This window comes from Arctopsyche grandis, chromosome 12 (assembly GCF_051622035.1).
Source record: "Arctopsyche grandis isolate Sample6627 chromosome 12, ASM5162203v2, whole genome shotgun sequence".
Lineage (NCBI taxonomy): Eukaryota > Metazoa > Arthropoda > Insecta > Trichoptera > Hydropsychidae > Arctopsyche > Arctopsyche grandis.
The window spans coordinates 24999423-25025323 of record NC_135366.1 but is presented as its reverse complement, the minus strand read 5'-3'; the positions used below and the strand labels follow the sequence as shown (position 1 = coordinate 25025323).

Below are 25901 nucleotides of genomic sequence, written 5' to 3'. Positions count from 1 at the left end.
GTTTAATAATTATTTATTAAATATTATAATATAATATGTACACTTAAAAAATACGAAATTGATATTTGGACAGGCTTTTCAGGTTAAAATTAATCAAACGCAACTTTCTACGACCGATTTCGAAAAATGAAGTCGAGAAAAAACTAAACTGTCAGCGAAACGTCGGAAACAATACAACACAATAAGTTATCGTCGATTATACAAGTACATACATATAGACAGGCACATAAATATTAATAGCACTTTTGTACATTTTTTTCTATCATTTTGTTCACAATACGCCGTTGATTGAAAGTCTCCACCTATTATACAATTATAATAGATATATGAAGAATGAAAAACTACCAAATTTGCCCTCGAGGAACAAAAAAACACAACAAGCAAGTCTACGCAGTTAAGAAAAAAACTGTACTCCAATTTATAATCTTACAATAGATTCGTTTTGGTTCTGAGCTCAGGTGACTTTGATTTCGTCTTCGTCTTCGGAACCACTGGCCGTCGTGTGATTGTAAAGTCCTTGGGCCATCAGCTGCAGGGCCAGGGGATTCTTGTGGCCGCTGGACTTCTTGATCTTGGCGCGCTTGTTCTGGAACCAGATCTTGATCTGGGCCTCGTTTAGGCCCAACTCTCCAGCCAACTGCTGGCGTCTCTTCTCGGTCAAGTATCGATTTTCGGCAAACTCGTGCTGTAGGACCAAACAAACAAAGCTATTAGTTCGATGTTTTCACGTTATTTATTCATGCAAATCGGAGCATATTGAACCAGTTCTGAGAATTGAGTTGCTTTGAGCCTCTCGAATGATACATGTTGCATAAAGAAAGTGAATAAATTAAGCGTGGTGTGTGCTTACCTTTAGTCTCGCCAATTGAGAGCCGCTGAAAGCCGTTCTTGGTCTTTTGTCTTCAGCTGCTACAGCGGCTGGGGTTTGTTGAGGCTTCTTGGACCTCCTCGATCGTGGACCTGGTGACAAAAAAAAATTACATTAGATATGTCAAATTTGATTAAGATTTAATATTAATGGCAACGAAAGAAAGAATTGCTCGAATGGTACCCGAGAGAATATAAAATAAGTTAGCCAGCAGTGTAACTCGGTGGTTGCATTCATGCTAACCATAAAGAAGTTCCTGGCTCAAGCCCTGGGTTGATTTCGAATAAATTCCGAGTATTATCTGTAGTGCTGCTGGTCAGACTTAGATATTTGTGACTTTAAGTCGATCGTTTCCTACTAGAATTTGCCAATTTAACTGATTTCATTGTTGAAACGATTCGTCATCAAATTGGCAAAATTATCCTACCTACTATTTTTCACCACTATTTATTTTATTTCATACAACATGAACATTCGCCTTTACAGATCGCTCCAAAGCGACGAGTGCACTTAAACAGATACAACACAATCAATATATGATACGTAAGTACTTTATACAATGCAAATTCATAAAAAACATCCACAGTGACATACATACATATTGTGGTAAATTTTTGCAGTATTTTATTATAGAAATTGGCGAAACTCAAGACGCTGAATAACTTGAGATTAGCAAGAGAGATAGGAAGGAGATGCCAATTTTACAGGAATCGTTTCAATGATAAGAAACGATCGACTTTGAGTCACAAACCAAGATCTGGCCAGCAGCGGGACTCTAGTGGGACTCAAACCCGTGACCACTCTGCTCAAAATCATAATATGCGAACCACTAGTCAATAGAATTTCAATATGATTTCATTAGTCATAAATTTATATATGCATGTTCAAATTTAATACAATAGATATCACTAAGGGGGCAACCCATAAAGACAGCATGGGAACATATACATTTATTTTGATAAAATAAGTTGGAAATATGTATATGTATGTACATATGTGTGATGAGTAGAGGTAGGATAGTCACAGTGCTATCCATTGTTCGGCAAACCTTTAACAATGCATTTACAACCTTTGAACAATACACGGCCCCCTCAGGCTCCGGTGACTAGTGATGAGATGTATGAGATTGAGTCACCCAAAATAAAGACATGTTACATCTATTTTAATATTATAACTTAGTCCACTCTTATACGAAACCACACACACACACACACACATACACAAATACATACATTCATAATCTAGAATAATAAAATAATAAAAAAATGATAGCACCACTAAGCCGCCACCGTAATCAAAACACGAATAAAAGACCGTGCGTAACAGTTGTTTACAGTGTGTACAACGAACTAGGGTGGGTTTAGTTAATTCGACAATGATACAAAAGGGCGAAGGGCGAGAGAGAGCCGTTTGATTAACTGTTTATTCTGTCTGTCTGTCCCGCCACCCTTCGAAACCCTCCCCCACACCCGGCGAGCGCTAAAATGGCCGCTTGTTTGCTCACCCCACCCCCGAGACGAACACAAACGCGAGGGTGTTAACGAATCGCGAACGAGACGTTCAATTAATAAGCATGGCGGTGCATTGTTATTACCGCGGGAGATGAGGGGGTGGGCGGGGTGGGAAAAGTCGCGCAAAAATCGGGGAAACTCTTTTGTGTGTGCATTTCGACGACGGGGTGTGAATGCTGGGGCATAAATCAACCCGTACGACCGAAAAACACGCAACTCTCGGCGGGAGGTTGTGGGAATTAAGGGTGTGTCACTTATTGTAATCAAGTTTGAATTTTTTAATGGAATCATTGCAAATTTTATATAAAACGATTATATTAGCCTAATTTAACAATTAGTGCAAACATTTCATTATAGGCTCTCATTATCTCTCATATATGTAGATATATGAACATTTCATTATAGGCTCTCATATAGATATATGTATGTACATACTTTTACTTCACTAATAGGTTATATAAGTGGTGTAGATTAGTGGTGAGCTTATTATGCTTTCGAGCAAAGTGGTCACGGGTTCGAGTCCCACTTGAGTCCCGCTGTTGGCCAGACCTTGATTTGTGCTCCAGGTCAATCGTTTCTTATCAGATTTTCATTGAAACGGTTCCTGTAAAATTGACACCTCCTTCCTATCACTCTCTTCCTAATCTCAAATTATTCAACGTCTTGAGGTTCGCCAATTTGATTATAAAATGCGGCAAAAATTTTTCCTTATGAATTCGGATTGCACAAAATGCTTATGTATGTATGTATATTTATTTATTTTGTTGGGAAAATTAACAATGATAAAAATACAATAAATATAAAAACAGATGCGATGTATGTTTGTGGGTATGTGGCGATTTAAAAAACAGATATATCTCCGAATCTTGAGCCAATCAACATTTTTATTACCAGATTCGTGTTTACTGGGCATATATTCTATAAGAAAAGTCATATCTCATCTCTGAACCATTTTTCGTGTCGAACGATGTAATGATTGATCTGAAATTGTATCATCAATATAAAGTTGTAAGAGGACTGCCACCAGATCTTCAATATTTTGTAAAAATCCAAACTGTCAATGGTTTATTCATTATTATAATAACTGCCACCAGGACAGGACGATAAAATGACATCTACTTATGACGATGCTCGTCATGGGCGATATTTTCCAAATATAATGACATACGTATACAGCACATTACAACTAGTCATATCAACGTATAATAGCTACTCAAGCTGATTAAATGTTCCGTATTTTTAAAGCTGTCATAAAAACCTCGGGGGAGACATTTATATTATCACAAGTAAGTACCATTGTCTGCCCGTGTACAAGCAGTAGTACCCGAGTACCGCATTTTAATGTCGTTTCGGTGGGTATGTATGTACCTATACAAGCCATTAGTCGGACATAACGACCGGCCATATATAACGCGTTAAATGCTTATCAGTCATGGCGAACAGATGGCGCTAGTGGCGCACAGTCTACTCAAGTACTCGCGCCTACGCGTATTTGCGTACTTAGCGACATGAAAAAGTATCCGCTGTCTAATATACGTAGTTGTGCTAGTTATGAATCTTCAATATATTTGGTTTGACGTTTAGTTTGGTGATTAATTGTAAAGTTATCAGTCAAATTGTAGCCACGGTAGTGGCAGATCATCACTAGTCCTAAGCGTTGGCTGAGTGCTTTTCAAAAAGTCAGCAGTATGGCTCGGTGGTTGGGCTTTTGCTTAGCGCCGAAAGAACGCCGGGTTCTATTCCGATCGACCTCGATTGAAAAAAAATTATTCTGAATAATTATCTGTAATGCTGCTGGTAAGACTTGGATATCTGTGACTCCAGGTTAGACACCGGATAGTCACAGTGCTTTTTCTAGGAATCGGGGTGGTTTAGTTCTATTTACAAAGCTAAAGTCCAAAAAAAAAACGTTCGGTGAACCTTTAACACTGCAATGAACAATACACAGCACCTTCTGGGTCCGTTTTTTTCAAGACAGCACCTTGGTTATCCGGCCTTTACTCCAGGTCGGTCGTTTCCTATCAGAGTTTGCCAATTTTTCTGATTTTATTGTTGAAACGGTTCCTGATTAAATTAGCTAAAAACCTTCCTACCTACTATGTCACCACTTGATGAACAATGTGCAATAAAAAATTATGTTCAAATTCATAGATGTCACGTTGATTTCGAGTTTTCAGTGTCTCGTAATTCAGCGACTTAAGTAATAAAAAAATGCTGCATTGTTTGTAATTGACCAGGAAGGTGCATTGGGATTTACCTGTTAGGCCTTCCTGGTATATTTGTATATATAACCAAAAATAAGTACATACATACTTTTTCGAATAAACATAAGATCTCAACGTGACAATTATTCGGTAACAATTTCTCACGGTCATAACTAGTCACCGGACCCAGAAGGTGCCGCGTATTGTTCAAATATTGTATTGTTAAAGGTTTGCCGAACCTTTTTTACAAAGGATTTACAACAATGTAACAATGAGCGGCCCCTTGGCTATCCTACCTCTAGTCATAACTTAACTTAAGAGCAGACCAAGTTTGCACCGTTCTTTGCTTATTTATTGTTCGCTGTGCATTGTTCATTTTTATGATGAACCTTTTTTTGTTGCACCCTAGCTTTGTAGTTTGCTCTATTTCCTGGAAAATAGACCCAAACGCCATGTTTTTTGGAAAAACATGCTTCCGGTCCTACCTCTAGTCATAACACCGTCAAACAAAAATCCAATGATGAAATTACATAAAGATTTTTTTAGAATAAAATATGGAAAAGTATTCGCCCCACACTATTGGTCTATTTCTTGACAAAGATACGACTTATATACATTCAACAAAAAAAACCTCAATAATAATGGCGTATCATGTAACATACTCCATACAATAAAAAAAATATATATAAAATCGTTAACATCATATCATTTCATAGAATACCTTCAATTACCGTGACAAAGTACGCGAATCGTTCATTTGCGACACCTGCCAATTGAAATCGAGTAATTAAAAACAAAATGCATACACAGAGACAAGCAAGCAGAAAAGTGGTTTATGACCATATCGATACAATGTTACAAACTAACGGCTTACTTAGCAACAATGTATGAACACGATTTCAATAAGAAATATAACATAACGTCACGCCAGCTACACTTTTAACGATATCTATGTATGTATGTAGTTGCGAAATGCAATATTTGATCGACTTTCCCTCCGTCTCGAATATGATAATCAATTACACGAGATGAGAGAAGCTTACCGATATATAAGTACATAGTTTAGGTTTAGATGCATCCGCCTATTCCATGTACCCGAGTATATTATGTATGTATACTTTAATAAAGTGACTTTTGGCGAGATCACGCGAAACAACAGTTAGGATACAAAATTGTCGGTTCTCAGCGTTGTGTATATATGTATGTATGTATGTATGTATGTAGATGGGTATCTGTTGTATGTATCCTGGGTCTGGGCCAGGGATTGGCTCAGTTTAATTCGCCGAGCGATTACGGGCGTTAATAATGGCCATCGTTTGATGGTGTCGACCCCCCTTGTGGGTTTTGAACGTCCCCTAAGTCGAGCCAGTTGTACTAAACCGGTTTTTGTACTAATTTCAGGATTGGTTCTGTCTCTTGATTCGGTTTAATCAATATATGTATGTATATATACACGTATGGTGAATTTGAACTGATAGATATCACATTATATATGTGAACAAATTTTGTCAGACAAATACATCAACCTTTCATTCGTCTTTGTTTTTCGCAACTCTCATTCATCTCACCCTATACATTTTCCTAATTTCATTCACATATCTTCGACACAGATTATCTGCTTTAGATTGTCGACTTTAGAGAGTATTTAATTAATATTATGTATTAGATGTATTATTAGCATTTGTAAGAATTGTAAATAGGTTTTTGAGCTCTTTTTTCCTATTATGCTGTACATATACATTAACATTAGAATAATATAATACTATGATTACTAACGAAATTAAATTAAAATTGTAAAATAGAAAATGATCAGTTGATCAGTAGCTATTAAAATAATTTAGTAATAATAAAAAGCATTTAAAAATCAAAAATCAATTCACCTACATATCTTCTATATATCGTTCATTTCACTGTTTTAATTTATTTTAATTCAATCATCCACACTCGTGATTTCAGATTGCTCTAATTGACGAGTCTACCATACATATCAAGAAATGTCAATTATAATTATAATATATTACATTAAATATGACATACATATGTATATAGTCAAAGCCAAATACAATCAACATCCACAGAGGCATACGTATTCAGAGAAATTTGCAGCATTTATAGAAATTAGCGAAAGATTTAAGTAGATACTGAATAACTCGAATATTAGTGAGATGCTAATGTGTAGGAACCGTTTGAATAAATATCAAATAAATTGGCAAACTCTGATGGGAAACGATCGACCTGGAGACACAAATCCAAGGTCTGGCCAGCAGAAACCAGTGGGATTCGAACCCGTGACCACTCTGTTCAAAGCATTATATGCTAACCACTAGTCTATTCTGCTGGTTATATAATATTTTATTTGATTGCTCCAAAGCGTAGAGTTTGCTAATCAGTTTAAGACTCGAGAAATTATATATTACATATACGTATATTAAATACATAATTATTACATACATACACATGTAAATCGAAACAATATCTGATATCTATGGTCAGACATTACAAACATCGTAAACAATACGATCAATAACATTTTTCATGTAACAATACGAATTTTTACATTCGATAAACAACCACAGAGACATCTATGGAGAGAAATCTGGCGGAACCTGAGATATAACAATAACTGAAGGTTTGCAATATAAAATTAGAGAGGAAAAACCAATTTTACAGGAACCGTTTCAATGAAAATCAGAAAAATCGGCAAATTCTGATAAGAAACGATCTACCTCGACAAACCAAGGTCTGGCCAACAATGAGACTCTAGTGGAAATCGAACCCGTGACACCTTGCACGAAAGAATACAACACTCACCACTAGACTACGCTGCTGGTTAATATATAATATTTAAACTAAAGACTCTTTAAAGTTGACGATTTCCAGTGTTTAGGTTATTTGTGTTTATACCTGAAGGGTATAGGCATCTTAATGTTGGTATTAAGGGGACAATTCGTATATAGTGAGATTGTCATCATCGATTTGAAACAGTTGAAAACCCCTGCCGGAAAGCTCCCAGTCTATTGTCGCAGAGTCGGTTTCACAACCGCGACGTTTCGGCAACCGTTTGTGGCCCCATTATCACACCCAGAGGGGATGATGTCTCGAAGGGATGCTGGCGAACAAAACCGAAAGCTTGCGGGGGCGCAACGAAGCAGAGGACGAACCGTTAAAGCCGGAAAAACAATTAAAATTCATCGTCCATCCGAACCCACCAGCTCGCTAGGGGACGATACAACAAACCCAAGTATAATATAGTACGTAGAGAATTGAATTTCCCGCAGTGGAAAATCGTTCGATTTTTCCTCGGAGCTAGTAGCGTGATGACGACCAATCTCGAAGGCAATTTTTGCATTCGAAAGCCTCGTTTTCCGGCTAAATGAGACATGTCTGATGGACATCTCGATGACTATGTATGTATGTACACGTCTCGGACAAATTGCCGAAGCTTCGTTATTAATTCACGAGGCTCGTTGGCCCTCAAACTGTGGGGCGCGGGCACGCGATACGCCTATTCGCGCTCGTTATACGACACACGTCGTAATTATTATTTGAGTGAGTATAAAAGACCGAAATCACAAACCGTCAAATACATTATTAATCGCGTTTTTTAGCATTAGTTTTTTTTTTTTTTAGTAAAATATTATACCATAATCGCACCCATTCGACATTATATGCTTTTTATCTGATTTTGATTTTTTTTATGCCTGCTTTTGTTCCACATTGAAAAGTCTTTACAAAAATGGAATTGTGTTCTTCTTTTATATACACGTGTATACGTATATAGATCTGTAATAAATTCGAAATCGATATGAAATTAGTGCGGGTTCGATTTCAGTCAGTGATTCCTCATTGTTGTTGTTGGATTTCTACGGCTCGTAAATAATGTAAATTTACGATCCGTATGAACAATATACGATCCGTATGAGCTCACGTGAAAGCTTTTCGATATTTATTAAAATCGTCGGAAATATTAATATTTCCGACAAATGGATGAGAAATGGGATCTAAATCATGATTCTAGTTCGGATTACGTGAGCGCAGTTTATTTTCGAATTAAATTGATTGTATGAAATTAACAGTCGAACAATGAAGAATGTAAATTTAATGGATGTAAAATGTATGACTTTTACTTACGAATGTATAATGGAAGCAAAAATCGCTTTTATTGTTGGAATAAAATAATGCATACAATCACTGTACACATATAACTTTTAAGACTGGTTAAATTCAATTTTTAATATTCAAAATACGTATCCATTAAAGGAACTTCACTAGATTGATGGCATTACTTTAAAAACAGTATGTTTTTAATTTTAGATCATTTTCTATCGCTCTATGAAATCCAATTTTTTTTCTTCTTAGTAGACTTTAATTAAAATTTTAAAAGTCTAATTTTCAGTTCCAAAAACACTATTTCTGTTTGACTTGATTCACAAATTGTTATCTTCTTTTAATTCGATATGTCCAGAATCTCTGAATAGGATAATAAACGTATTTGAGGCCACCAGTATTTTTTTAAATATTGTCAAACGCAACACATTTATATATGTATATAATGTTTTGCGAAATATTTCTCGAAATGAAGAAAAGTGTCATTTCAAATATATCGGCTATAAATAAATAAATTTCAAATATAACGGCGAAAATCAGATAAATTGGCAAACTCTGATAAAAAACGATCGACCTGAAGTCACAAATCCAAGGTCTAGTTATAAGAAACCAGTGGGATTTGAACCTGTGACCACTATTGTTCAAAGCATTATTTTAACTTGAAAAATTATTTCAAAAAAATCTTATTAAAACTCAAAGGCCAAGCGGAATTTGTCATCATCGCAATCACGACCCAATCTTCAGTATCTTAAATGATAATAAAACTATTAATTTCCATTTAATAATTGTAAATAGCTTTTTAAGCTCTTTTTCCTATTATGCTGTACATTAACATTAGAATAATACAATACTATGAGTACTAACAAAATTAAATTAAAATTGTAAAATAGAAAATGATCAGTAGATCAGTAGCTATTAAATAAAATAGATATAAGATGTATTGTGAACATAATTTCGTAATAATAAAAAGCATTTAAAAATGTCAGATCTGACATATTTGGCCAAAAATCAATATATATCGTGTATTAAATTACATGAAGCTTGACGCCAAATTTGAAATTTATATATACATACATGTGAGAGTTAAAACTATAAATATTTAAATATTAGAGATAACGAGAACCTATAGAGCAAATTTTTTAAAATATAGAGTGAATTATAGGTGTTTAAACAATTAAAATCTGATATGGCCATATCACGGCGAAAAGGTTGGAAGACACGGGACGAACGCTTGTTAAACGTCAGGAAGGTCTACGGGCCACGTTTTTAAAAAGCGTTGTATACGACATTTTATCTAAAACGTAATGGCAGACGATACATTAACGTATATTGATGACCAAAATGAGAAATCTGGCAAAGTATGAAAACGATCGGATAAGAGATAAGAGATATAAAAAATGACCACTAACACGAAAACCATGTGAAATGCAAAGGAGGTATGAAAAAAATCAAAAAATTAATTTCCAATTATTATTTAAAGTTATTTCAAATATCAAAGCTCCTGCTTTTAACTTCTAAACTAGTTACGATGCAATAAACAGTAGAAAATATGAGTGATTTGTATTTTAAGTTGTCATAACCACTTTGGCAACTTCAAATGCCGACTATTGCCAGAACTCATCGCTTGTTACAATGTATATAATACATAGATATAACTTAGCATGAGCTAAAGCTGAAGTATTTCCCACTGATTGTGTCACAATCAGTAAAATGATACATGTACATACATAATATACACAATACTATAGACTTTTTACAATTCGGCGCGCAGTGCAGTTGAGAAGCGCATGACGAGTGTGCGGCAGAATGACACGAATAATGCACTTACCGAGAAGTGCATTGAAAATGAAACCATTTTCCCGTAATTGTATGCAATTTAGCTGTTTGTTGAGCAAACAGCAATGCGCTGAGTTGCCCACAAGCCAGAACCGGACGCCCAATTAAGTCGCTCGCGCATCAAAACGCACGCGCGCTTTCCCAAAGACCTTTTCAATACGCACATCACAATAACTAGCTCAATTTACATGACAACGACAAAAAAACGATACAAATATCCATCGCTAGCCTATAATAAATCCTATGGTGAAGTTCAACCTTTATTCCTAGGCTTGTTCTATGCTTACGGCCCTTTGAAACGGGTGGAATATTGCAATTAGATAAATACATCATTAATTTATAATTTACAGAATGGTACAAATGGTTTTAATTGAAGCCATTTTTCATGAAATGTTGTTAGGTAATCAATGCAGCTTTGGGCCTGCATACACTGCATACAAAAACAATAGCATCAAAAGCTCAGATAATAACAGAAGTAGTCGCAAAACATATACATAATAATAGAAAAAACTCAACATTTGTTTATAAATTTGCTATACAAGATCTGACACGTGTAAGTACATTTGACAAAACTCAACAAACCCAGGGATATCGAAAGCTAAACTAAGCCCTGAGAAAATAATAAACACCGGGCCCTTTTTTTGCAGGGGGGGTTTATTTATATTTTATAATCATTATCATCATCATCATCTACAGCCGCTCACCATCCACTGCTGAATTCAGGCCTCTCCAACACACTTCCATTCGTCTCTGTTTTGCGCAACTCTCACACATTTTCCTAATTCGTCTACCCATCTTTCCTGCGGTCTTCCTTTTACCCTTTTACATTCCCTCGGGTACCATTCTAGCACTTCTTTTGTCCATTATTCTAGCCACGTGGCCCGCCCATTTCCATTTCAATCTCTTTACTCTATCTAGTACTACATATGTCCACTATCCTTGTTATACTTCTCATCAACGTATTCCGCTTCCTGTCTTTCCTCATTATGCCGAGCATACAGCGTTTCATTCTTCTTTGAGTGCATTGGACTTTGTGTAGCATCTTGGCGTTCATTGTTCAAGTTTCAGATCCATAAGGGATCACTGGCATTGATCGAAAATCTTTTTCTTCAGGTAGAGTGGTATTTTTGATTTAAAAACAACATTCATTCGTCCAAATGTACTCCATCCTAATTTCATACGTCTCTATAAGGAGAAAAATTAGGAATGTCTTGAAGGCCAATATGTGTATGCACACGAACTAGGTATTAATACAAAACATCCCCGCGAGGCCCGAATTGAAGAGGGAATATCAAAATTCACTAATACAAATAATGATGAGCGCAGGCTATCAGACAAATAGGCTTAAATAATCTCTGATCATCTACGCCCAATGATTGAATTGGAGTCACAAATATCCAAGTGTGACCAGCTGCACTATAGATTATACTTGGAATAAATTATTTTCAATCGAGGTCAACCCACGATATCGAACCCGACAACCTTTCGGAGGTTAGCATTAATGAAAGCACCAAGCTATGCTGCTGGCTTATGAAATTTATCTGAGGATTCATATAAAAGATGATTCTAACTAAATATATGTATGTATAATAGATGCATAAATCTGATAGAGAAATTTAAAGTTGTATTAAAAATGTCCTTAATTTAAAAAAAAATTGACATTTGACTTTACCAGTAAACAGGTTGTGGGTTCAAATCCCAGCCAAATTGAAAAAATCATTAGATTTTCTTTATGATTATCTATGAGTAAGTCTATGACTCTTAGCAAGATTTTGATGTTATTAAACACGACCATCTTCTGTTTGAATTTGCCAATTTATTTAACTTAAATGTGTTACGGATCCAATTAAATCAGCATCCTCTCCTCTCACAAATTCGCCTAGTCTAAATTTGTTGATTGTTGCAAGCAAACATGCACATACATTGTATAATGTGTTTGGATATGTATACAGATAGCCAAATTGTCGAATTAAGGTGACCTGCCATGGCACTATGGCATATGTGAAGAATAAAAACCAAAATTAGCGTATATTTGCAATATGTGTGTAGTTCTAACTTGCAAAATGGGGATCTGGCTGCACAAATACGTACAATGAAGCCCACCTGATATGTTGAGGACCACTCTAAATCCAGACGCTGCATTATAAATTATGTATCGACAGAATACACAGCGTATGTACATGTGTATATCATCGCCATTTTGTCACCGTTCTTTTAAGCTTTCAACCCTTTCGCGTCTTCGGCGCAATTTCTCCGTTAACGGTCGCATAAGTGACGCTCATTAAATAGCACATACGTAAGAGCAATTTTGATTTACGATCCGTTTTGCTGACTCGCCTTACGAGACGGCTGTCAGCAGCCAAAATAAAATTAAACAACGGTAAAGGCGCAAAAAGAACCTAATAATACTATATGTAAGTGTTCGACTCAAACCGACGCATTGTAAATCTCTCGTCGACTAGCATTTGCGGCACCCTCAACGCGCCGTTAGTGCTTAGTTAACGCCCGTTAAAACGGCGCGATGATGTATTCGTTTATTTTTAAAATTGTGTGTCCGTCGACGTTCACTTTCAAGTGGAAAGCTCGAATAAAAAGAATTGCGGTTTGAGAATGTATGGGATTGTATCCCGAGTGTTTAATGAGTTGAAGATTTGTATAGTAGATGCTAATCGTTGGGGTGATATTTATTTTCCTATTAATTTTTCACCAATAAGTTGACTAATTTATTTAACTTTGTTCTAGTAGGTACTAATTGTATTGGAGAAAATATTATACATATTTTTCATATAGAAGAATTTTAGTACCTGAATTTTTTATTTATATTTTTTAATTTTCACCACATCTCCGCCAAATTTGGCGTAGGTATATATTTTTTATCTAATCGGGAGGCTTTTGAAAAATAAGGTTCTATTCACAGCCATTCACCGTCCACTGCTGCCTTTCTAACAAGCGTCCATTCTTCTGTGTTTTGGGCAACTTTCATTCATTTCATCCATTGATGTATAATACACTAGATCCGCCCTCACGTCTTATACTGGTCTCCCTTTTGGCGCATGCAAAATACATGGCGCATGCACAGTTTCTCTTAGTAAGTAGGTAGGTACCGCTGCGTCGTAGATTTTTCCCAACTTCCCCGCTAGTTAAACCCCCCACACCCCTCAGTTAGTGAAGACAAGTTCTCCGACCAAAATCACACGTCAGGGCCCATCTATGTGTATTATACATCAATGATTTCATCCCAAACATTTTTCTAATTTCATCCAAATCTTCCTTGCAAACTTCCTTTCACACTTTTACATCCTCCTGGGTACCATTCGAACACTTCTTTCGTTCATTCTTCTAGCTTCGTGACATACCCATTGTCATTTCTCTTCACTCTCACTACTATATCAATAATACAATTTATCATCTATTATTTCACTACCTTAGAATTAATTATGTATGTAAATTCGATAAATGTCTGATCTCTCCACTAAAGCTAGTTTAATGAAACTTCAAAAACTTCAAACTTCAAAGTAAATTTGTGATATGAAGATGTATAGATACTAGTTTTATACCAAACAAATATGTGTACGTTTTAGATAAGATAGTTTTGCTAAAAAATATATGCTATATTGTTACAATATAAAAAAAGTTTTTTTCGTAGTCATTTTGAGCTGGGTACCTATCTGTAGAAAGATTGAACATAATATGTACCTGTACAAACTATATATTATGATTTTAACAAAACGTTAAATACATTTAGTTTCATTTTCAAATCCTATAAGAGCTGTGATAAAACAAACAATCGATTGACATCCCCTGAAAACAGAACACACGCACAGGTACCTGGCGCATGGGTACTTCCACATAACGAGACAATTTGAGATATTTTTACGGCGAGCGTCGCTACAATTACGAACGTAAATATGCAATTGTGGTATGAAAATATCCCATAGGTACCTTTAATACCTGAGAAGGGGGTAAGAGGGGAGAGTCAACACCACTAATTGGTCAATTTGTGACATCTGCTCAGCGAAATCGTGCGGTCTCGGCGAAATGCACGCGATATTGCACCCGAACGCGTAGTACCTATGCGTATTCGAGTGATTGACTCCGGCGAACCGGTTTCGAATTAAGCGGGCCAAGCGAGCAGCTGATGTGCAACGCCGCTTGACATATCTATCCCACCAGGCACTGCCCAGGTACCATCATAGGTATAAATTTATACACATAGTCGGATGATAGAGAGTGTACGCATTCCCCACCCCGCCACGACTCGTTATCGAGAAGTCGGTATTAGGTATATGTGTTTGAGGTACTTGTGTATTTATTCGCCATAAACGGAGATGGCGAACGTTCGCTGCAACAGATGCAATCGCGTTCTCACTATTGCCAAGTGTATCTATACAGCCACTTATCGCGATGCGCCCACATTACACAGATTGTAGGTACGTAGGTACTTGCTATGAAATGGATAATTTCATAATGACGTAACGGCGGTAGATTAGGGGCGTGTTTACATTGAGGAGCGTGGGCACGAAGTCGGTGCGACTAAACCCAAGGAACAATCGTGGAATAGTACCTGTAAGTACTTCATATGTGAATACAGATTCTGAGGCAAGTTTGATCGGCATTTAGATTTGATATGAAAGTGAGTAAACATTGAAACTTTTCTATGCAGTTCCAAAATCAAATAAGTACCTAGATTTATATTGAAAATTAATCAAAGCCTATGTACTAAATTTAAATAAATTTGAATTTAAAAATGTAAGCATAAACATTTAATTCCAACATGTGTATTCAATATCTATTCTTGAATAATTTAATTTTAATTAGTGGTTCTGTAATACTATATATATTTTTTCGATTCATTTTCGTTTTAAAAAAAAATTAATCAAAATCTTTATATATGTATAATCATCAAAAGAGAATGATTTTATATAACAAGTACCTATTTATGTTTTCACTTTTGAAATAAGCTTTATGATTATATAAGTGTAGTATATTCCGGTTAATTGGGTCATCATTATAAAAATAATAATTGGAAGTAAGTAAATTATGCACACTTAAATGCTTTGGACCAATTAGACTAAAACATTTCTTGCACGATTTGTCCCAATTAACTGGAATGTTCTCTACTCTCAGCTATTATTCAAAAATTGTTCCGAACGAACACATACAATATTTAAAAAAGCAACATATTTATGTATATATCTGTATTAGAAACATTGAGGAGAAGGGAGAGTAAGCATACATATAGCAGAATAGACTAATGCTTAAAATATAATGATTTGAACGAATTTGACAATAACCGTCTATGTGGATGTTAATTTATATGTATTTACTGAATTTCGCTGAATTGTTTAAAAATGCTGTAGATTTACAGATTTGACAAGTGTTAATTGATATGTAGGGATTTACTTTGTATAACACTAATAATACTTGTATCAAATGTACAATGTTTCTGGCCAGAAAGGCGCATTGGAGTTACTTGTTAGCTTTCCTGGTATAAATAAAAAATAAAATATAGATATGTATTGTTCTTTGATAAATCCATGAATTAATGTTTATTAAAAAAAACTTAAGCATATGCAGTTATAATGTCCTTTATATAGTTATAATAAATTTTATTATAAAATTGAAAATGGTTATTTTTACCTGAGTGCAAAAATATAGAAATTATTAAATTGCAATTAAATAAAGATACAATTTTCTAAAAAAAAAAATTAAACCAAATAAATGCTCAATAATGTAATTGCGCATCCTTAAAAATAATTTGCATTGTTCACAAACAAAATAAAACATCCGTTTCCGGGACATGCGATACGACGACCGCAAAATTACATCCGTTTGCTTCAAAAAATAAATAACAATAAAAACATCAAAAAAAATCGACACATCGATACGAACATATTCCAAAATAATTCAATTAAACACTTGCATATAAAAACGCACTGAACCTTCAAGCGATCAAATGCATCGGTGCATAATATTTATGTATTAAACATTACATTATTTGTCTAATTGCATTTGAAAGGCGCTGCCGCAAATACACACACTGATCATTATGCATCATTGTAATTACATGACTTCGCATTGATAATAATAAATAAATAATATGTTGCGTTCAACACATTAATATAGATATTTCCATAAACGGGTATTAAATTCAAACCAGACCGACCGGTTTTCGCGTGCAATGGAACACACCGAGCTTTGCGAAAAATTGCATAGGCGTACAAATTTTTCTTCGGATCGAAATTGAACGATTCTTATTGATTGTTTGTTTTGTGACGATTGTGTTGGATTCGCGAATGAATTCGCCCCTTGCGCAAAACCGGTCGCCGGTATTTGAAATAGTGCTCTTTCGACAAAAGGTTTCTCACGCCAATGTCAAAATTGAAATAATTAATACTACTGTTTTTCCGGACGTGTACAAATTAAAAAACGGCACCGTGATTTATTATATTAAAACGAGTGGCGAACGCGAAAAAATAAATTAAAATCGAAAAGATCCGAATAAAATGGCGCCTATGATTTTTTTTATTATTTTATAAACGATGTGAAATAACAGCGACTCGCCAAACTCGATTAAATCAAAATTAAAAGTCGCTGTATAATAGATTGTATAATTTTAATATGAAACTGCGAATAAATCAATGCCCAATATACTGCTCATTCTCAGTATAAGTAAGTAGGAGCGGACTGTGTAATTATTTCTCACTTTGTCGAAAAAATTGTTGTTTTTTTTCTTTGGTATTAAAATATACATACATATAAGACTTATAGTAAAAGTGGAAATACATACAAAAGTTATAAAGGACCAAGAATAAGGCCATGTTATATAATAATATATACAAAAGAAAGTTGGGCTGAAAATAGCAAGCGTTTTAACTGGAACTAATAGAATCTCATATAAAAAATGCTCTATATAAATTTAGGCTATTCCTCATAGTACCTACATACTCGTATGTACTTAATCATCGGTCCTCGTTCTTAAAAGTTTAAACAGCTTTGGCTTGATCGTGTTTTAAATGCACAATATCTCCCTTATATGTATGTAAGTATACATAGTATAGTCAATCATATGTATTTATATTATAATTAGAATGATGCCTTAAATAGACAGAGTTTACCAAAAAGGATCCAACATATGGAATATATGAAAGAGCTAATATATCGAGCAATTAATGCTTAATGTATTGTTTGAGAACATCAAGCAAAAAGAATCTCAATTATTACAACACTTCACCTATTGATACCTATAGATAAAGAAATAATTCAAAAGGCCTTATAAATGAGTTAAAAATACAAACATCTATGTATTGAAAGTATGAAAAAACCTACAAAAGTTGCAACAATGATTTAATACTACGAAACAATTAGCGAATAAATTGCACCTGTAACGATCTTCCGCAACAGAACAATTCATTCAATCTATTGTACTTTTATTATTATTACTATATTAATCACTTTACTATTTAATTGTGCTTATTACTATACTATGTAGGTATATCATAGTCTATTTACAATAGCAAACACGAACACGATCACTATCACAAAGTATCAACAATACTTGGAATCGATTACAACGTATGCAGTGAATTAAATCGTATTACAGTTATCAATACGAAACTTATTGCGAATTGAGAATGGTATTAAAGGCAGTCGTCGATGACTAAAATATTTCATTGGTGATATACTGCAGTGAATTAAAACGAGAATGGATGAATTTAATCATTATAAAGCCTTAAGTACCTATTTTATAGGTGTTTAAATCCTATTTGGATCAATAAAATAAATGCATTTAAATTTTGTATAATGAAGAGTCTCACCTGAGCTGGGTCTGTCGCTGTATCTCGTGCAATAAACCCAAGCAGGCCATTGTCGACCATCTCCAGAGCCTCCGCTTTTGGTAGCAGTACCTTCATCAGATCCGGTCGCATAGCTTTGAGCCACCCCTTGAGAAGAAACCGTAGATGAAGAAGTAGAAATGGAAGAGTTTGCCGAATCGGGTCTCTTATTGGGCACAGCCTCCGGACGAAAGCCAAATTCTTTCTGCTTGGCCACTTCCGGAAACTTTGCAACTTCTGGACTAGACTTGGTCAAGTCGTACGGTTTGTACGGGATGTTTTGAGGTGGGATCCGAGGCGCCTCTTTGACTTTGGATGCTGTCTTCTTAGCGCCGAATTCAGGTCTCAAGATGTTGTTGATGGAAAAAGTCAACTTCGGTTGGTCGACGGGTTCTTCTGCTATGTTTTTTTCCATGTTTTGATTGTATATGAAGGAGTCCTTTTCGCGTGGCACGTCTTTGATCAGGTGATTTAGTGGGTCGTAAAACGGTATGCTGTAGTCGAGGGCTCTCGGTATGCCGTTGATGAAGAACCCGTTGAGATAAGGATGATATAGTAGGCTTTGGTTGTCTTTCGGTGTTTCCAAATGGCCGTACATCGGCAATGGATACGATTGCGGCTTCTTGTAGGCCATATTTTGCAACGGCGACAATGGCCGCTCGTGTTTGGGCGTTATCGTGTTGCAAGTGTAGGGCTTCAAGGGCCTGTCGTTGGGGCTTGTGCAAGTGGTGTCTGATGATGGAGTCTTGTTGGGCACTGGACCTGGACTGTTCGCTTGGTTTGGGCTGCAGCGATCTTCGAATGCCATATTAGTGACGATTCATATGTGATACGTTCGACCGTACGAATCAATATAGAAATATATATATTGAACGATTATTCCAATTCCAATTGGATTCCAATACAAGTAAGTGTATATCTGAAATTGAAAAGATAAATAAAAACGCGTTATTTTTGCAATATGCAGTGTTTGTTGTGTGAATTTGTAAGTCTTGAGTAATTAGCACTATTAGGCCTAACGATCGGCGCTTACGTTAGTTAGTTGGGGTTCCGTCAGCTTTTAACCTTTACCGTTGTGCACTTTGTTAGGATTTAATTGATTGATAGATTGTTGCAAATAAGTGATTATAAGATTATCGTTCAAGGGCATCGCTGTCACGATGAAAAATCGATGATTCTATTATGAGTGCAAAAAGTTGCGTTGCAATGTCAATTATCGTTATTAGATGTGCATAGCTAATTTGTTAAAAGGTTATACTTTTAATATAATGCAGTCTGACATTTTATTATGTGTTTTAAAAAAGCTTTATACTAAATAGGTAGATTTAAAATGTTGCTTTAATTCAAACCCCACTTATGTATTTTACTGTCAAAATTAATAATACGTTGAAATAAACAATGTATAAAACGTTCTAATAAGCTATTAGATATGTTTAAATGTATTAAATGAATGGTATAAAAATCTATAATTTCAAAATCAACACTAAACGTTCTACATATGTAATAAACTGTGGTCTGTATTCATTTGGTCAGTAACTTCGTTTTATCTTGTCGGTAAATCAGCAGGTTATATTATCTGTCATTGACTTCTTGTATAGTTGTCAAATAATACGTAAAAATAATAAGCGGTTTAATGATCGTTCTATAGGTATATAATAAACTAGGATCTGTATTTATTTGGTCAGTAACTTTGTTTAATTTCGTCAGTAAATCAGCAGGTTATATTATCGGTCATTGACCGCTTGTCTGTTTGTCAAATAATATTTAAAAACAATTAACGGTTTAATGGACGTTCTATAGGTGTGCAATAAACTATGATCTGTATTCATTTTGGTCAGTAACTTTGTTTAATTTGGTCAGTTAATCAGCTGGTAATATTATCGGTCATTGACTGCTTGTCTGTTTGTTAAATAATACTTAAAAACAACAAGCGGTTAATGAACGTGCTATAGGTATGTAATAAACTATGATCTGTATTTATTTGGTCAGTAACTTAGTTTGATTTGGTCAGTAAAATATGATCAGCACATATCTGTCTGTCAAAAAAACAATTAGAATTTTAATGACCGTTCATATTTTTTCTATATAATACACTATTATAAAGTTACTAACCATTTAATTTGTCACCATAAAAAACTATTATACACTGTAGTAAAAAAATGAGTATTATATAAAAAAAAAACCATTCAAACAAGTCCATAATTTAGAACTCATTTCAAATTTTCAAATTTTCCTCTCCTCTTATCTATAACACATCTCCAATCTTCAAACTAATTCAATTATGCATAAAAAAAACATTCAAACAAACAAAATCTATAATTGATAACTCATATCAACCCCTTTTCGTCTCCCGTTATAAAAAAACACACATCCAATATTAAAACGAATTCAATTAAAATAAGACGTGTATAATAAAACATTCAAACACACAAAATCTATAATCCATAACTTTCCTCTCCTCTTATAAAAACGATCGGAAAAGAGATATAAAAAATTACCACTTACACGAAAACCATGTGAACTGTATAAGAGGTATGTAAAAAACACATCTCCAATCTCCAAACCGATTCAATTTAGACAGTAAAATAAACATTTCATGAAATGACGACGCATGAATCTTATTTACAATGTACAATGTATCATGCACAATGAAAAATTTGACATTACATACAAAATCAACTCAACAAAACCAACACACAAAATAATATAAAGCCTTTATTTTATTTATTTACCTCAGATCATTCACAATAAACAACCATCAAAGTAAAGATCCAAAATACACAACATTTCAAACAGACGGTATCCAAGAAACCAAACCGATCAATCAAAAAAACACACACACACACACACACACAATAAAAAAAAGTACTACAAAAGCATAATCACCTTTTTGTGGCAGAGTTCAATTAGTTCGTCGACCCAGCAAGCAGCATTTCATCCGATTGCGCAACAACACAATCACGGGCGGGTCTCTAGTACCTAGTCAAGGTACTGTGTGTGAGTATATCGATCGACGATGCGTGACGGTCGTAAAAATATCTCAATGGGTAGGAGATTCGAAGGCACACGAGATGAACACACTGATTTTACACGGTTTTGGGCTTGTTTCGATCGTTTATGGGGTTCGATGGGGTTTTGTGGTGGCGAGGTGGTATGCGGCGTGTGCGCGTGCCACTGGCCTGAACGCGAGTGCCAGTCGTTGTGCCAGTAGGCCACTCCTTCGGCTCTTTGGTGGGGTTAGTCCACGCCTCTTGATCCCCTCCCCATACTCTCTCCATTCATCGGTGGTTCCCCATTGACTCGTCACGCCCGCACCCGTCGTCGTTGTGCCGGTTGCGAGAGACCCCCCTGTACTATGGATTGAGATGGATTTGCCTGATGGAACTATTCCACGTTGTTGATTTTTCAGCCTTGTAAAACTTGCTGCTGCTGATTTTAAGTGAAGTATTGTACACGCATACAAGTGTTTGTATGATACTATGTACTTCTTCTTCTTGTTAATGCCTTGTCCGCATCCGGACGTTGGCGACCACCTCGTCGATTATTTGAATATATCCGCATCGGTCTTCAGCGGCTCGGAACACATCTTCGGCGCTCATATCGGTCCACATGCGCATGTTTCGAAGCCAAGATAACTTTTTCCTGCCAATCCATTTTTTTCCTTCTATTTTCCCCATGGTTATCAAACGGAGAAATTCGTATTTTGGACCCCGTATCATGTGTCCGAGGTACTCCATCTTTCTCCGCTTGATGACAGAAACAAGTTCCCTGCCTCTCCCCATCATGCCGAGGACAGCTTCGTTTGATATCTTTTTGGTCCACGGAATCTTCAGCATACGCCTATAGACCCACATCTCAAAAGCTTCAATGCGGCTGATCATCTTGGTTTTCAGAGTCCACGTCTCACATCCGTGTAGTAATACTGTCCAGACGTAGCTCTTCGCGAATCTCAACCGCGTATGAAGATTGAGATGCTTGTTTGTAAGCGCCGCCTTCATTTTTACAAATGCTGTTCTAGCCATCTCGATGCGGATTCTTAAATCTTCATCTGGGTCCATCTCTTCATTCAGCCAGGTACCCAGGTATTTGAATCTTTTTACTCTTTCTATCACCTCTCCATCCAAGGTTAGATTCCCGGTGTCTGTTTGCATTCTATCTACTATCATAAATTTTGTCTTCTTTAGATTTATGCGCAGACCTCTTCGATTGCTTTCTTGATGTACACGGTCTAGAGATCTTTGCAGGTCTGCTAAATTTTCAGCGACTAGTGCCGTGTCATCAGCATATCTTATATTGGTGATCGTCTCGCCGCCCACCTTGATGCCCTCCGCCTCTTGGAGAGCATCGTGGAAGATGGATTCGGTGTAGGTGTTAAAAAGAGTAGGTGATAGGATGCATCCTTGCCTGACGCCCCGTTCTATAGGAATCTCATCAGTGAATTGATACTATGTACATATGAATCTATTTGATTTATTTTCAATTTAATAAATACTAGTTGTTGTACCCGGCTTCGCTCAGTGTTTGTAATATAGGAGTATCATGGAATACGCCTCTATGATCTGGAATCCTTCCACTAAATCTCTATCTATGAAACTTGAACTTATCCAAAGACGCTTTCTTCGACTACTTTATAAGGAGCAAAATGGGATTTACCCATATTTATTTCATTCACAAATCGTCATGGGTATGGTCGGCTACGCTTCTCTTGAACACATGAGGAGTGTTGCCCTCATCAAGTTCTTGTTTTCCATATTTATAAGCTATATCTCCTGTCCGTCTATCCTGGGTGAGTTGGGCCTTCATGCTCCTGAGAGTGTGATATGGACGGATCTACGTGACGAGACTGAATGTTAAATTACAGAAAATGCAAATATCGGAAGGCAAAGATTGAAAATCGAAAGATCTTAAGTTGAAAGATCAAAAAAAAGTGGTGCATGGTAAACGGTACATACTCACTTAATTTGCGCGAGCAGGATACAACAGGAACAAGAGGAACAGGCTTTTCCTCCTGTATTCTGCGCGCGCACATTAATAAGATCTTTCGATTTTCGATCTTTGCCTTCCGATATTTGCGTTTTCTGTAATTTAACATTCTGTCTCGTCACGGAGACCGGATATGGACCCGTCATCGTCCTCTTTTACACACTCCTCTGGCTAGAACTGTGGCTTTTAATTATTCTCCCATTCCTCGTGGTTTCCGTTTCTTAAATTCACTGGATGGTGCTATTGACATTTGTCACATCTCTCGTCATTTTCTGCACCACTTCATAAGTTACGGAAGTCGCGACCATTTAGAAAGGTTGAGTTAGTTTGTGATGAATTTTTTTTGTCATTTTTATTTATTTGTCTTTTCTTTATTTAAGTATTTTTAATTGTAAAATTGCATGTACTTTTTTCCTTTCTTAATCTTTTGTCGCTTTGGAACAATCTGTTAGACGAGTGTGCTTGATTAATTGATGATGTGTAATAAAAATCAAAATAAAATAAAATTAAACAGCTCAAACGAATTGTAAATAGGTTTTTGAGCTATTTTTCCTATTATGCTGTACATTAATATTATAATAATATAATACTATGATTACTAACCAAATTAAATTAAAATTGTAAAATAGAAAATGATCAGTAGATCAGTAGCTATTAAAATAGATATAAGATGTATTGTGAACATAATATTTTCGTAATAATAAAAAGCATTAAAAATCAATTAAAATCAAAACAGATCAAACATGGCGAATCTAATAGTAAATATTCATTTGTTTTTTTGGTAAAAGTCGGAATTCTCGACAGGGTTGACCCTCTAGGCTAGAAAGCGAGGCTTGGTCGATCCGCTCCTGCCTGTCATTGGTTGCTCTTTGCGAGTACTTTAGTATTGCCGTTCCCTGAATTAACTCGAATTTTACCAGATGAAATACTCCGACATATATGTACATACCGCCTGGTTCGCAAATAAATTCGAACGGTTGGGCAGCGTACGGAAATATTCTATATATTGCGAATGGAATATATGTAATATATGTGGTTAAATACAAATTCATCTAAACATGAATCAAAACGGGCACGCGTTGTGCCAAATTGACGCCTCGTCTTTCTTTTCACATATTTTCCACATTTTGCGTATGTATTTCACTATCATTTGGATCCACGAAATTATCCTGGTGAACCATAAACGAATGCGTGTATATTATATTCGCAATATGTGGAATATTTTCGTACGCTGCCCAACCGTCCGAAATTATATGCGAACCAGACAGTATATGTCGGAGTATTTCATCTGGTAAAAGTCGAGTTTATTCACGGCACGGCAATACTCGACAAAGCAGCCAATCACAGCAATCACCACGTCCGTCTTGGTCCGCCTCGTCTATAAACCCGACTTTTACCGAACGCTATTATATTTTGAGACTTTTTCATGAATAATAAATATCTCTCTAAAAATACATTCAAAAGCTTTCCTCGCTAAAAATTGATCAATAATAAGAATACAGAAAAAGCTCCATCAAATTGTTTAGTCCATAATTTAAAACCATTGGGTTTCTATAACATCGAAACTTTGACTAAAAAATGTCATTCTATAACAGGTAACCTTTTCAAGAAATTTCATATCAATTCGGTCGTTTCGTTCAATCTTTAATATATGTACATATCTATATAGTATATGTACTAGGTGTTTTACCCGGCTTCGCTCAGTATTTGTAATATAAACAGCTTAAACACGGCGAATCTAATAGTAAATATTCATTTGTTTTTTTATTAAATTTATTTGAATCGAGAAAAAAAAATGTAGATATCGAATCGTGGTCATAGAAACTTTGTTTTGTTTTCGAAGTTCCCAACCAAAAATACTTACAAAACATACAAAGTCTCTTTCGAAATTATATATTAGATTCTGTTTGTTTCATTACTTTTTTTAAATTTGTCAATTCTAAATTTTTTTTCTTGATGCACAAGGAGATTTGAGAGTATTTTCAATCAATAATATTTAACACAAATTACATAGGTAGAATCTTATTGTCAGGAATTTACTTCTATTAGTACCTATTAGTTAAGTGGATATATGTATGTATGTACATACTTACTTGGTAAAGTATTTTTTTTATTTTTTTTACAAATGATACGTATGTAAAAATAAGTAAACAATTGATATAAGCAAATAAATACTTCGTAATTACGCACTATAATTCCAAAAAAAAGTGTCAAATGGTATTTGTATGTTATCCGAGGGTGCTAACCTTTTTTTGTGGAATTCTTTTACATAAGTTCTTTTTGAGCGCCTTCGAAAATGATGACTTCTCGAAACTGCGCTACTTATCAGTGCAATTGAGTGAATACATATAAGCAAAATATTGTAAGTAGGTTTTTGAGCTCTTTTTCCTATTACGCTTTAGATTAACATTAGAATAATATAATACTGTGATTACTAACCAAATTAAATTAAAATTGTAAAATATAAAATGATCGGTAGATCAGTAGCTATTAAAATAGATATAAGATGAATTGTAAACATAATTTCGTAATAATAAAAAGCATTTAAAAATCAAAA

At 35.3% G+C, this 25901-nt stretch overlaps 1 protein-coding gene across 1 annotated transcript; it reads right to left on the bottom strand.

Moving 5' to 3' along the window:
• LOC143919683 (segmentation polarity homeobox protein engrailed-like) lies at positions 1-21749 on the bottom strand. The gene is made up of 4 exons (XM_077442116.1): positions 21248-21749; positions 18344-19280; positions 851-960; positions 1-685 (listed from the first exon to the last, which is right to left on the bottom strand). Exons 2-4 carry the CDS (start codon positions 19167-19169, stop codon positions 455-457), a joined length of 1167 nt encoding a protein of 388 aa, XP_077298242.1. The 5' UTR covers positions 19170-19280; positions 21248-21749; the 3' UTR covers positions 1-454.
• Positions 21750-25901: the final 4152 nt, after the last annotated feature.